The 14784-nt window shown below is 34.0% G+C and overlaps 1 protein-coding gene across 1 annotated transcript in view; it reads right to left on the reverse strand.

The window, feature by feature from the left end:
• LOC129230440 (alpha-2-macroglobulin-like) overlaps window positions 1-14784 on the reverse strand; it is a 116003-nt gene that overhangs the window by 83559 nt on the left and 17660 nt on the right. The window contains exons 6-11 of the mRNA XM_054864839.1: window positions 10680-10793; window positions 7418-7502; window positions 6661-6769; window positions 5799-5910; window positions 5575-5693; window positions 2656-2853 (exon numbers count right to left, since the gene is read on the reverse strand). Coding sequence (XP_054720814.1) covers window positions 2656-2853; window positions 5575-5693; window positions 5799-5910; window positions 6661-6769; window positions 7418-7502; window positions 10680-10793 — 737 coding nt within the window. The remainder of the gene's footprint in view (window positions 1-2655; window positions 2854-5574; window positions 5694-5798; window positions 5911-6660; window positions 6770-7417; window positions 7503-10679; window positions 10794-14784) is intronic.

A 14784-nucleotide genomic window follows, 5' to 3' on the forward strand; every position in this document is an offset into this window, starting at 1 on the left:
TTAATCCACTTCTTTTAGACTCATGTACTTCGATAAGAGAATATGAGAAGGTGAAATATCAGGGTTTTGGTGAAATTGGAATTCTCAACATTTAGATTTTCGTTCAAAAGGGCACATATCCAAAATTAAGATGGCGATATGGCTTGTTTTTTGTTACACAAACATTTCTTACTCTGGGCCATGATTTGCTGTGCTTTCGTGCTTAATTCTGTACCCAGAGAAGTTGATAAAACTATTTTACTCTTACCCTAATTCGTTTTTCTCAACTCCTGAACATTTTTAGGAAATTGATATGTTCCCTTTTGATAAATTAGTCCTCCGTTGATATTATCTGTGGAGTATTTAGTAAGATTTGCGTGCATTTTTCCACTAGATATGTCAATGGTTCACAACTGGCGGTTTCCGTAGCCCTGGGGTACGCAAAAATCTGTAAGGGGTACACGTACGTAGTCAAATACCATAAGTACACAAACTTATATCGATAAAGCCGGAATTTAATTGGGGCAAAAGTTTGAGCAACATCACGTGATCCTACACTGAAATTGACAGACACTCTTAGAGTTTCTTTCTTAAATTCATGAACATTTAACTGGTAGTTGCGCTACCTGGATATTTTCGTTATTTGATGAATCTTCTTTCATTTTTCTCCAGTTGAAACGAGTTCCATCAATACTTTTCTCCACTACGCGAAGAATATCTTCGTTATTTGGAGAAGCATCGGTGGTAATGAGTGATCATCTGCAGTAGGGGAATGTGGGGCAAAGTGAAATGGTGAAATATTTACTCTGCTTTTAGCGCCAACTATCTAGTAATATTTTAACTATGTAGTAATATATGTAGTCTATTCCAGTCAAAAAAAAAAAAAAAACTTCTGAAAATCATAGAATATGATAATACAAGCAATATTCAAAATTTAATACTCATATTGTAATATTTTGGTGTAAGTCGAAAATTATTTTTGGTATTATTAAATGATAAAGTTCTTGTAATCAACTTTTGAAATATTAATTGAGACCTTCTAATATTCGGTGCAGTATTTATTTAGTTAATATTAAGCTTATTTGTATTTTAAATAGTTTGTACAATTAGACAAGTACATGAGGGGCAAAGTGGATAGGGCAAAGTGATTCATTCAATTATTTTCTTAATCATTCACGCATTTACCCACTCACTTATTTGTCCTCATACATTAACAACTTATTTATTTAATTATTCAATATTTTTCAATATCTTCCCAATATTTCTTTTATTTCAATTATCTTTTTATTTATTCATTCAACCTTTTATTTATAGATTCTTTGGATCAAAAATATTTTTTTTTATTCGAATAAAAACTATTTCATTACAAAAATATTTCATTTTTTACTTTGCCATATAAAAAAAAGTGAACATTTTCCACTTTTTTTAAAGCGAAAATTTACTGCAAAAATAAAAAATGCTGTTTCAGTGCAAGTTTAATCATAAAATACATTGTTTTTTCTTTATGTACTGTAACTTTCAAAACAAATTTAAAATTTGTTCATTTTTAAAAAAGCTCAGACATTTTAACTATTTCAATTTGCTCCACATTCTCCTACTTATCTTGATTTTTATAAGATGGTGAAATGTACACCATGTAAAAATTGCAGCTGATTAAAGTGGCGCCTTCAGCTGAGTAATTAGAGCTGAAAATAGCTTGCTAATTCAGAAATTCTGTGACCCCTTCGTCCTCCTTCATTTGGAAGCTATTCTCCGACTGTTTGTCAGAAGGAGCCTATGTAACACCTTTCCCAATTAGAGTCATATCGAGTGATTCCAATGACTGGTAGTAAAAGAAATTGTTAACATTATGATAAACTTTCAACAAATGGAGTATTTTTTTTAGATAAATAGACACTAAAAATAAAAAGAAAACAGATGTGACCTTTTTTTTTCTTTTAAACTTTTATATTTATCAAACTCATATCAATTTGAAAAAAAAATTCAATTTTCATAGAATGGGGTTAGAATTTTTAATGATTTTTTAAAACTCTATGTTTAAAGAAAGTATAAAATGTATTTTTTTTTTGAACTTTTACAATTTTCTTCGAAATACAGAAGACAGCTAGTTTAAATCAGAAACTCCTTATGGTCAGTGGTTTTTCGTGCTTTCAATTTTTGTAAAAATGCTACATACAGGATTAAGCGAAAAGGCTATAGAGGTAAAAGTGTAAGACGCTGGCTGTGCTGTACGTTTTTGGCACAAAGTACTGAAGTTGGAGAAAAGCTGATAAAATATCAGACATACATGCGTGTAGAGCGTAAGGATTTAACGGCACTTTTCCTGCTTCCGAATTTTGCAAATATTCACAGGAGAAAAAAAAAGGAGGAAAACTTTTGCAAGAGAACAAAAGTTATTTCTTGAAAAATAAGGAATAATTCAGTGCATAAAGAAGGGTTTTTCTAAGAGTGTATCGTAATGCTTTGTTAATTAACTTTAGGATTGGTGTTGAAAAAGAACACAACGAATTACCAGCTCCCAACCTGAAGAAGTGGTAGGGTTTACGCAAGTCGGGAATCGAACCCGAGCGATCTGGGTGAAAGACAGCGACCCTAACCACTGGCTCCATAATGCTGTATTTTCATTTAATTTTCAATGCTTTTCTTTTAAAAAAGAAGTAGATAAATATATTTTACGTCAATTGTAATCTTCGACAGCGATGACGGGACTGGTGCCACTGAAAATTGAATCAAGCCATGCTTGTTGGAGGTGAAAGTATTGCATATTTTCTTTCGTCGTTGCAGGCTGTGAGATGGCTCGGATGCATGAAATTCAGCACATATTTCTATTTTTTCTGAAGGAGCAGGTGTATCATCAGGCTTTTGAACTTTTAGCTGAAAAAGAAACAAATACAGAATTTCGTTTCAGTAGCAACTTTATTTTTATAAATGCATATAAAAACTGCCGTCAAATTTTGTCTGACCTACTTAGTATTGATTCATGTAGCTTTTTTGTATATTTATTTAGAAATATATATCCACCTTTTTTTTGTTGAGCGAGGACGGATCCAGAAAATTTTTTAAAGGGGGGGGGGGCATTTTTTTACCTGACTTCTTCCTACGTATCTGAATTACACCACCGTTGGGAGGTCGGGCGAGGGGGGGGGGTGCTATGTCATTTTTATTTAAAACACCTAAAATATAGAGATTTAGCCAAGGAGGTCTCCGAACCTATTTCTTTCCTTTTCCTTTGATAGAGGAATTCTAAAACTGATTTAGGAATTCAATTTCGTAATATTTCCGGGGGAATGTTTCAAAACTTCCTCTCCTAAAATCCTTGAAAGTCGTCTAAAACTATGTTCTTTAGAACTTCAGTTTCCAAAAATTAACGAAGGAAAGTCCCTGAACCCCTAACACTACCTGAAACAATCGCGTCTTTAACACTTAAATTTTGAAAAAAGCCCAAGGGGAAGGACTTTAAACTCCTTCTTCTGACATCACTGAAGGTCGTATGAAATTTCCTTTCTGAAACTTCAATTCCAAAAAGCTACCGGGAGGAAAATTCGAATCCGATTCCTTTCCTTAGCGTCAAATAAAGATGGACTACACTTTCGTTTTAGGACCTCAATTCGTAAAAAAATGCAGGGGATTGGTCCCTCAAGGGAGGGCCGATCACCCCTATTGCCTCACCCTTGTATCTATCTGTATTAGCCGTTGAGTACAGTTTGTTCTGAGCAATCAATCATGTTACCTGTTATTCCCGTTATTTATTTATTTATTTTTTGCCCTGTTTTTTATTTTTTTTTATTTTTTTTTTTTTTTTTTTGTCTCTTTCTGATTTCTACGCCCAAGTCCAGTGAAATTTTAAACACTTGAAGAGGTTATTGACTTATGCTAAAGTACACTGCAAATTTGCAATACTCAAAGGAAAGGAAACACTTTATTTCAGAAAAAGCATTTAGGTTGCTTGAATGTGCACAAACATATGTTCCGATTGTGTTCCGTTTAGAAGATAAGTGTACTGAAATGAATTCAAAAACTGTTCCGAATGTGTCCCGCTCAGGATATTTGTTAAACTTAAATTGGAACCACAATTGAGAACAGATTAAGAGCACATTTGGACACACTTGTGAAACCGTCAATTTCTTCCCTACAAATACAAATTCAACAGCTTTCTTTAACTACAAAAATAATTGCCAACATTGGTAGAAACCCGTGCATTGTCCGGGAGCCAGTTGAAAGCTTCCTCGCGAGAATACTGTAAGATTAACAGCAAAATCTACTGGCATACTCAAAGGAGTGTTCCATAAGTTCAGTAAAAAGTGTTCTAAAAGAAGAGACATGTGTTAGTGCTTGAAAAACTTAAAACAGTTTGTAAAAGTGTTAAAAAAATTTACTGAACTAAATTAGGTCTCTGAAAAGTGTTCTAAGGAATATTTTGAAAACTGTCCCAAAAATAGGGAAGCAACCTATTAAATGTTCATATTTTGGCTATTGGATATTGTTAATTGACCCTCAAAACTAAAAATTCACCATCGCCGAATTTTAAAACACCGTGGTTGATTTTTAATGAATTTTTAAAAATCCACGCGCAAAAGTGCGCTCTTCTGAAACGTCACGAGCCTACGTCACAGGGCGCGAATGGGCAGCCTTCCGCCGAAGATCCCTTGTTTTCGCTAGGAACATTTTGAGCGCGCTGATATTTTTATTTTTTAGAAATTCAATAATCCTTTTGAACACACTATGGAGGCCGGATTCGTTAAAGCACAATCTAAATAATCTTCCTCAATGGGGATATTCGAATATTTCCGAGAGGATGAGAGGTTTAATGTTCCAGAAACGCGAGGAGTTTAATGCGAGGAGATAAGCCTTTTACGTTTCGTCTTCGAAGTTGAATGCACGTTCTTCGGTTTCTCCCATGACATGGGAACCGGTTCGCTAGCGTTTCTCTCCCATCGGAAACGCGCATGACGTCACTTCCTATGCCATTTGACGTCACAAGGGGTTGAACTTTAAAAATTAATTTAAAAAAAACTACTTATCGTATTGCAAAAATTTTTTCCCCTATGATGTTCATACATGTTACTCTATCATATAAAGATAAAATTGAAAAACCGAAAACTTCCCTATTGTGCTTCAATGAGTTCTTAATAAAGGGAACAAGTGTCCGTGCTCAAAATATGTTCGGAAAAAACTCTGAAGATTTGCCATGTGTGAATGTACATAAAATTTTAAACATCATTAATTTATACGTACTTGAATTACAAGTGATATTTTTCGTTTTAGTTTCAAATAAAAATGCTGGCTGTTAAAAAAAAAAAACTTAGGACAAAGGTAAACGTGTTTACTATAGCTCAATAGTAGGGCGCTGAATCATATTGGTTGATGTTTCTTCGAAAAGTTTACTACTTCTTGGGTAGATTCCTATCATAAGTTTGGTCAAAATCTGACAAAAGTTGTTCTTGCTTCAAGGTACAGAAACTGAAATACATTAGTTGGGCAAACCTAACCTGGCAGCAGTGAGAAAGCTAAGCAAATCCTAATTACTGCATTACGACGTGGCCAGATCCGCCGATGGTTTGTGTTAAGAATGTAAAGAGACTTAAATTGACTCACTTTGCCATTAAATGGTATTCCAGGTTTAAAAAAGCCCGAAGCGCTTTCACTCCCAAGAAATTTCAAAAACAGAGGTGTGTGCGTAACTGTCACTGTAGCTGATGAGTTTCTCACAATTTCTGAAAGGAAAATCTTAAAGATATTAACAGTGAAAGTATTCAAAAGCAAAAGATGAACATTCAGTGCAATGCATAAGTTATTTTTATGAGAAAATCGCTGTTTACCAGTTCCATTCTCGGTGACTTCGGCAATGATTTTAATCTTCCGATAGCCAAACTCACTGTTTGAGAAAAACATGTCCTGTGCATTAACAGAAAATCCGTGACACCCAGAAATCTGGAAAATAAAGTTTATGTTTAATTTTAATATAAATTTTAAGAAACTGAAGCCACTTGTTTGAAATTGTAATTTTTCCAATATTTTTCAATGATATTATTTATCAATATTTTTTTGCGTGTAGAAAAATGCCAAAAAAAGCTATCACAACTTATATAAAAACTTATTAAAGTCAATATTTTATTTGGAAAGAGTTAAATTTTAGATTAACTCAGGATCAAGTACACTGAAACCAGTTTTTGTGCTGTCATTTATTTGTGCGGTATATGAAAATTACTATGAGATTATGAGTGAAAGCGAGTGAGAGGTATCTTCAAGTGACCACGGGGGCATCCCGATGGGAAGTCACTGTGACTTCCCAAAAATTTCCTTATTCGGGGCATTTTGTCTGACTATTCGGCAAAAGTATCGTCACTTGGGATTTGTTTTGATTTCGTTTAGAGCTAAGTTTTTGAGTTATTTTCTACGTGAGACTTTTTTATGCGGTCCCTATCCAAAGCATAAAATAAAAAAATCATTTTGTAACTGTTTGCGAAAACAACTTTTTATAGCTACTCGTGAAGTTTCGAATAATTTTTTTTATGCTGTCCCTATCCACCGCATAAAAACAGGTTTGATGTGTATGTCTTATTTTAATGCACATATATATGTAGACATATTGTGTAAGTTCTGCAGTTCTAGTTCTAATGTCCCTAAGGGATAGTAGTTAACGTATTTCTAGATAAGACAAAGCCATATGTTTTATCTTACCGGTCCAATGTACTCAACAGATGGAATGGGGCGTTCTTTTTCCCAATCATGTTTTTGATAAGTCATTTTGGCTTTGAGAGTACCATCCACCTTTTTTCCATAGGTGTACCTAAAATAGTTGAAATAGTTTTTAAACAGCATAGTATTGAGGAGTTGTATATTCTAGTTGTGAATTCGGTTTTCTTTTCTGTATATTTCCTTCAAAAGTGCATAATCTATTACATTTCCTGAAGCATTTGATACAGTACAGTACATTTGAAGCAGTAGTTAATTTAGTTAGAAGATACTAACTTTTGTTGCCTCAGATTCTTGATTTTTCAAAATGAGATCAATGGCATCAACGAAAAAAAATCATTCAATTTCGCAGAATTAAAGGATTTAAATTTTTACTCAATAAACGCCAAATTTACTGAGAAAAATGTATAGATTTTTTTTTTGGTTCGGAAAGAAACGAAAAAAAAATAAACATAAAAAAAGGAAAACGTTTTAAAAAGAAATACAATAGAGAGGAATAAAATTAATAGAAAAATAATCATTATTTAAAAATTTATTTTGTATTTTATGCAAAGTAAAAAGTAGTAAAATTAAAAAAAACTTTCAAACTTTCGTTCAAAACCTTGTAGCTTGAGCCACTATTTTTAAAAATGATTTTGAAAGTATCTTCTTATGAAAAAATTTAGTCTTTAGAAAATAGTAGGTTCTGATAATTATGGAGGACTGTACTACATGTATAAAAAAAAAATCATAACATACTCACCAGGCACAGATTTCTGCCGAAATAACTTGGGCATCTGCCATTAAATATTCTGGTGGGTTTATTTTTACCTCGAATTTTGGTAAAACTAAAAAAGTAAATGATTATGAATTCAGCAAAAAGTAGCTAATGTACAATTCAAACACATTCAATTACACCAGCCAGATTAATTAGACTTCTCTTGTTTCTTAAATGATAAAAACCAAGCATTTCATTTGTTAATGTCACTTATGAAGCCTATCATGGCTATAACTGTTCTTTATGATGAAAAAAACAATATTTTGTAGAAAAACAACAGATAAATGTTTGAAAGACATAAAAAAATCAAAACAACTTTTACATAAATGAAAATTATCATTTGAGGCAGTGAGAAGTAAAGAGATGTAAGTGGCAAAATTAAAAAATTGGAGATAACCAGTCACATGGTAGGTGAACCTCTCCTCTGTCTTTGGGCAAGAGATGGTACTAGTAGCCCTGGTAGTTGCTGCTATACAGCATGATTTAGAAAACAAATTCAGTGAAATCCTACCTAATTTGTTATCTTTAAACGCGTTTTACTCAAAACTTGAAAAAGTCCACTTATATCTCTTTGCTTCTCACTGCCTCATATAAGCTTTGTGCTATGACATGATTAAACTGGAAAACCAACGTAAATAAAGCACAAACTTTGAAGAAAAATTTGTGCTTTATTTACGTTGATTTTTTCAGTTTAATCATAATCTTTTTGCATAGCTTCTTAACAAAGAATGGGTTTATTGTCTTCTGTTTCAAACACGAGTTTAATAAAGTACAGTCAATTTAACGCTTTATCATCATTGTTCAGCTGCAGTGGTGTTTGTTTGCTTATCATAATTTACTGCACAATCTATGCAGGAGCTGTTCATTTAATCAACATAAAAACCGAATGCTTGGTTCACACAAGTTACAAAGTTGATCCGGGAAATCTGCAGATCCGGAAAAACGAGGCTCTGGTGTACTGAGTTTTAAAAAGAATCCATTCATGTTCAACATAGAACTTGGACATGCACTGGAAAAGCAAGCATTCTTATTCGAGGGCTAAGAATTTCCCTAAATTCGAATGGAATTGTCTTTTTCTGCCCTACGCAGCGGCGTCCAAGTGTCTCAACTTCGTGGTCGAACTGTACCATATTCTCAAAAAGTTTATTTGTTGGCTCTCTTGGTTTTTGGCACAAGATCCTTGATAGGCTATCCTGCGCCAAACGATTGTCACAAAGTTGAAAAAAAATGCCCAAACAGTGAAAGTGTTTAGGGGAAAAAAGGACGTAAAACTTCTAGAATTTTGAATAGCATTGCCGAAATAAACACATAACGAAGTTTTAAATTTCGCACTAAAAATTAGAAGAATAAACTTTAAAATAATTTTGAGTAGCGAAAAAGATAAAAATAGATAAATAAATAAATTAAAAAAACGACGAGATGAAAACAAGGACATATGGATGAGCACTAAATTAAAGACATGAAGCCAGTCTCCTGAAGGAAAGAGTACAATTTCAGATTGGACTTGTCCTCGATTAGTTCCTTCACAGACGGATGAAAATAATTAAAGAATTTGAAAAGAACATGATTGAAATTCGAACAATCAGAGAGGATGTGCAACACTCTGACATTGCAGGTGTTGTATATTGGAGCAGGAAAAGAGATGTTGCTGAGTAAACCTCGTGTGACCAATGCGAAAACGAGCTATTATAACTTGTTCTCTTTTTATGATATTTGGAGACTAGAAACCATTCTTTGGAGCCTCTATGGAGTGTAATTTATTTTACGTTTCTCCATTCCAGTCCCGCTGCCAATAGTTGTTAAGGCAGTCTAAAACGAAATTTTTAATCTCATCGAAAGATACAGGATTATCGCACACTTGCAGTTTTGGTAGCTGAAAAAAAGAATGCTACACTTAAAAAGAATAGTTTATTTAACGAGGGTCTGAAGACAATTAAATTTTAGGAAGTTTTATGCCCAATAAGAATTTTCAGAAGCAAGTTTAATAGTGACCTGCAAATAAGGAAGGCTTTGATACCCAATATGGCGAAACATAAAGGCCTCTGAGAAACAAATGTAAAGTCTCTTTCGTTTTAAAGCAGTTTAAAGACTACAGAGATCCGACAACTGCGCGCATTTGACTGCTATTTGCAAAACCAATACATGCCATTTATTGGTATAAAATTCAATCAGACTGGATACTATCCTAGGAAAGGAACTGATGGAGGCTGATTACTGGAAACATAACGAATTTGCTCTTCTTGAAACGGAGAAAATCGAGCACTGGTCAAATAAATTTAGTAGCTCTTCATTTTTCGACTCTATGGAAGGAACAAAGTGGAGATTTAATGTATCTGAAACTCTTAAGCCAGTTAGTATATCCAGTAACCAGCTCAACAATTTGCAGTATTTTGCTAACACAACGAAATGGCACTTCGCTCCACCTTCTCGAACGCAGAGTTATGTCTTCTGCCGAAAATAGCAAAATAGAATCATCAAGTACCTCGCGACGAAGGCGAAGCCAAGTGCCTTCTCCTGGTAAGCGAACAATACAGTATGGTATATTCAGTAAATTACCGCCCAATAGTCAGGGCTGAAGCAATAATACACCGCCAGCTCAGTCATTTCCAGCCGAGGACGGCTGATGAGTGCTAATAAGCACGAAACTGTAGTCCTCGGCTGGAAATGACTGAGCTGGCGGTGTATTTCATGTAATACAGAATGGCTTTGGTGATAAGACGTCTCAACTTAAGACGAGTTGATTTCTGCTTAATTAAAAGGGGGGGGGGGGTTCTTATATTAGCACAGGGCTAATAAGGATTGCAGTGCATTATTACCATAGCAAACAGACACTCCTTGCATCTATTTCATCAAATGGAATCGTTTAATCCTTCGTCCGACGAAGTTAGATTTATTAGTGTCAAACTATAAGTTGCTCAACTAAGATGTAAAAATTTGCTTTTTTAAGATATCAACATGAGGTCCAGACATCTTAACGCTGTTCTGAAGCGCCAACAGCTCAGTTGGTTCGGTGATGAAAAGCGACGTGTGTATCTACGTGTTTGACAGGAGTGACAAGCAGAAAAAATATTCACTACCATTGACACATTGTTTCTACAATATGTCCTAGAAGATTTAAAGGGTTAAATATTCTTCCGTTGTGCGTGTAAATAAATATTTTGACAGAGCATAGATAGCACTATTATACGTAACAGTATTATATCATATATTGCTTTATACTAAAAGAACAAATAATTTTCCTATTTACCGTACTTCTCCACTTTGAACTTGTGGCTCACAGGGACCTTGTTTATCACAGATTTGATGCTCCAAGCACCTAAAGTTGGTTCATCTGACAGTGGAAGCTCTAATTGTACCATACCTGCAAAATGTGTGCCGTTGTATTTATTCAGAAAAGAAGTTACAGTTTGACCACGGATCGCATGGGATTGGCAAACGTCCAGTTAAAACGAGTCAATCTGAATGAGAGGGGAAGTAAAAATTTGATCAGCGTGTTCCTCTGCTTAATTTAGAGGCATACATATGCCAAAGCTGACATCCCTGAAAACTAATAGCTGCGTCCATTTCTGACTGTGAACCTTAAATTTGCCCTTCAATCTAATCGGTGGTCAGACTGTACATTTGCACCGAGAACAGACATTTAAATATTTTAAGTATTATAAACTACTTGCAAATTGCATGTAATATTGTATAATTGACGCGAAAGTTGTTTTGCAAACATAATACAAGAAAAAAAAAAGTTTCTACAACTATCGGTGGCACTAGGATGTTAAAAATTTTCACTTGTTAAACTACAGTTCAACATTTTGTAATAAATTGCATGGATGTGTGTATTTAATAGAAAGGTTAACTATTGTTCATAAAATACACTGCTGGCAACGCAAAATGCAACACTATGAAGAAGTAGACAGAATGAAACGAAATTTTACTCACGTAATGGCAACATTGGTATTGGAAAGTGATTAAAAATGAAAGCAAAATGATCATTTATTACTGGAAAAATCTCAAATGAATGGGGGTTTGAGTACTTTGTTGAGCTACCTCTAGTGTGAATGTATGAGGCGAACATTGAGGTACATAGCAGTGTCGTTCGGTGCCCTACTTCACCTCGCACCTAAGTTACTATAAACGCAACGCTCCAAGATTATATTATATACATATACTGTCCAATTTAATATCTCAAATGATCCTAGATATGCTCGATTTGTGACAAACCAAGGCAACTTACCGGGCAGCGAACATGAGAATAGGGATCGAAAAGCCCCTTGAGACCCACGCTGCGTGTGACGGAGCATTATCCTGTTAAAAGATGGCTCTTAAGAGCTCCGGCATAAGTGCCAACGCATGTGGCTGAAACATGACACAAACGTACCGTAAGTTGTTGCAAACGTATTGCTGGGAATCAATATTAGGGTACAATGTTTCGTATACGATAGCATTCCATAACGTCACTCCAGCTGTGGGTGCGGTGCGTCAGTGAAAATTAGCCCATCCCCTCCACTTGTATAATGTTACTTAGTGCAACTATCTTGCTTCCTACATAATCTTCATTATGTTCATTGCAATTCTATAAATTAAGTTCTGTTTATTTATTTATTTTTTACAAAATTTAGCTAACTTAAATTTCGAATTTCTATATGATGTACTGCAAAAAACAGCTTCAGACTGTTTTTAATTTGAAGTTGTCTAAAATTATGTCTTGGTATTGTGATTGAAACAATCGCATTAGCCGAAATTTATCGACTCTCTTAGTAACCCCCAGAATAAGTTAGTGCATAGAGCCCAAAATGTGTAAATAGGTTCTTGCATATTATTTTGTATTTATGAGTTACTTTTATACAAAACGAGCGATTAAACAAGACCTGATGTTCATTAGAATCCAACACTATGCTCCGAATCTTTATATATTAATAGGCAAGAAGTTTTCTTTCAGTATCATTTTCTCATCTGTTTGTGAACCGATTTTCTTCATTCTTTTTTTGTTCAGTAGCTATTGTCGAGTTTTAGTGTCATCAATAAATTTTTTTGAAATTGGACGCTAATTAACATAAATATTAATTAAAAACGCATTTTCGTCTTAAATGACTCTTTCTACGTGAATGGACGGTCCAATTTTTGTCAAATTTGGTATGGTTGGAAAGGTCTTTAAAAAGTACTCCAAATGAAGAAATTATCAGAGCGCCCAAGGTCCAATTCGCTAAATCCACTAGAAAAGAAGTTGCAAGCGTTTTTTAGTTAGCGAAACTCAAAAATTTTAATTTAGACTCTTTTTCATTGTTGAAAGAGTGAAACATTAAGTTTTAATTGATCTTTTAAACAGCTCTTTCTACACGATAAAAGCATTTTAGTGCTTCGAACTTTACCGTTGTAAAACTCGTGAAAAATACATAACTACTTTTTTTTATTTCTACACGATAAAAGCATTTTCATCGTACATTTCTACGTACATCGTACATTCGTACATTTCTACACGATAAAAGCATTTTAGTGCTTCGAACTTTACCGTTGTAAAACTCGTGAAAAATACTTTTAAAGACGTTTAACCCCGTGTTACGGTTCGAAAACGCAAATCCGCTAAGCTGACTAGAAAAAGTGCTAGATGCAAATATAAGTTAGCAAAATTTAATTTTTATTTGCTTTTTCACGTGACATAGCGTGAAGAGATTGCTGGATAATATTAGAGGAGGAAGGTCCAAAGCGGGTAGGTTTTCAAAGAATGCTCGAAAATTGTAGTTTTTGGATTTTTATCGTAACAATTTCGGTTTTATTTCCTAGCAGGGTTCTTGAACTTCAAAATAAAAAGTGATTTTTGTATTATTTCAAACCCAATATTTATTTATTATCAAACATTACAAACACTTGAAAAACCCGCTTTGCCATACAAGGGGGCCCAACGCGGATCAGTTGGGCCCATTTTGTTTAAAAAACATAAAAAAAAAATAACTGGTTAAATTAATAGACTAATTAATTGTCATCCTAAAAAATACCTTTTTAGAGTTATAATTATCCTATTGAAATAGAAAATCTAAATCAGCACATCTTTCAAGAAATTATAAATAAATACATGATTAATTCTATACCTGTTTTACCCAAAAGCACTTTTTTTATTTCAATAGTTATAACCTCAAATTAATAAAAAAAAAAAAAAAAAAAAACGGAATAACCATCGTAGTTTGTAAGTGGATGGTGTCAGAATAACGTAATACTATTGACAGTCAAAAAAATAAACCAGTCTTCGATTAATCACAAGTTAAACTTTTTCACTTTTTCTAGAACTGTGTCATTTCTTTATTTTAAGCCTGGTTGCGGCATGCCGCTTCACTGCTGCTTTACTGAGACTGATTAAAACTCGGGGATGTTCGAGTAAACACGACATACGTATGCATCGCCACTGGCACACCATGCGATCATACGAAGGCCTACCCGCTTTAGCAAACCCTCCCCTGTGTGTTGCAATTTCTCACTTGAGCGTAAAGAAATGAAATTCTTGCATTCGTTTTTATTATGAGGCTTAATAGGTAACTACGGACATTTAAAATCTTTCCCTTTTGATTACGTTTTCGCGACTTTATTATTTAATTATTTATACACTGTCGCGAGTAGAGTTTGTTCATGTACTCAATAATATTGAATAAGTTGGCATGATTAAGTAATCTTTTTACAAAGAATATTGTTTATACACAATTTTTACGTATTAACTTAATTTTGCAGTATTATTTCTTTCAGGAAGGTTTCGATTTTTCTGGGACATTGGAGATCTTTATCCATTGGCGTCAAATTTTTGGCACCAATGCCAGCACGAGAATTTTTTCTGCTTTGCATACGTAAAAAAATAGTTGGGAAATATCTATTTGCACAGGGTGCTGTCCAAGCAGGGTGCTGTCCAAGAATGAAGTTATGCTTTAAGGTTCATGAAATTGTAGCAGTTTTTGACAAGAGGGATGAAAGAAATAACAAAAGAGACATACCATGGGGAGAATGTGACATCGCGAGTTTTTTTGAAGAAGGATATTTATAAAAAACAGCGTGACATATGCCAAAGAGCAAAGGGATATGGTGAAGTGTGAAACTTTGGGACAAAATGAGGAGAAGTTTAAATATGTCAAAAAAAAAAGTGTGACATCAGTTATGCACAGCACTTAACCATAAACAAATCGCAAAGACAAACTTTTTTAAATTGTACTATTATTGCGATGTCCAGTGCTTTCGGGTGGACAATTTTTAATGCGGCAAGTAGGGTTGGTTCATTTGGCTGTTCGAAATTTTACACTTCTAATGGCAAAGGTCAAGGTAACTTAATCAATGATAGTTGACATTTTGTAAGTTTTATATATATATATATATATATATAT

Source organism: Uloborus diversus, chromosome 9, assembly GCF_026930045.1.
Source record: "Uloborus diversus isolate 005 chromosome 9, Udiv.v.3.1, whole genome shotgun sequence".
Taxonomy (NCBI): domain Eukaryota; kingdom Metazoa; phylum Arthropoda; class Arachnida; order Araneae; family Uloboridae; genus Uloborus; species Uloborus diversus.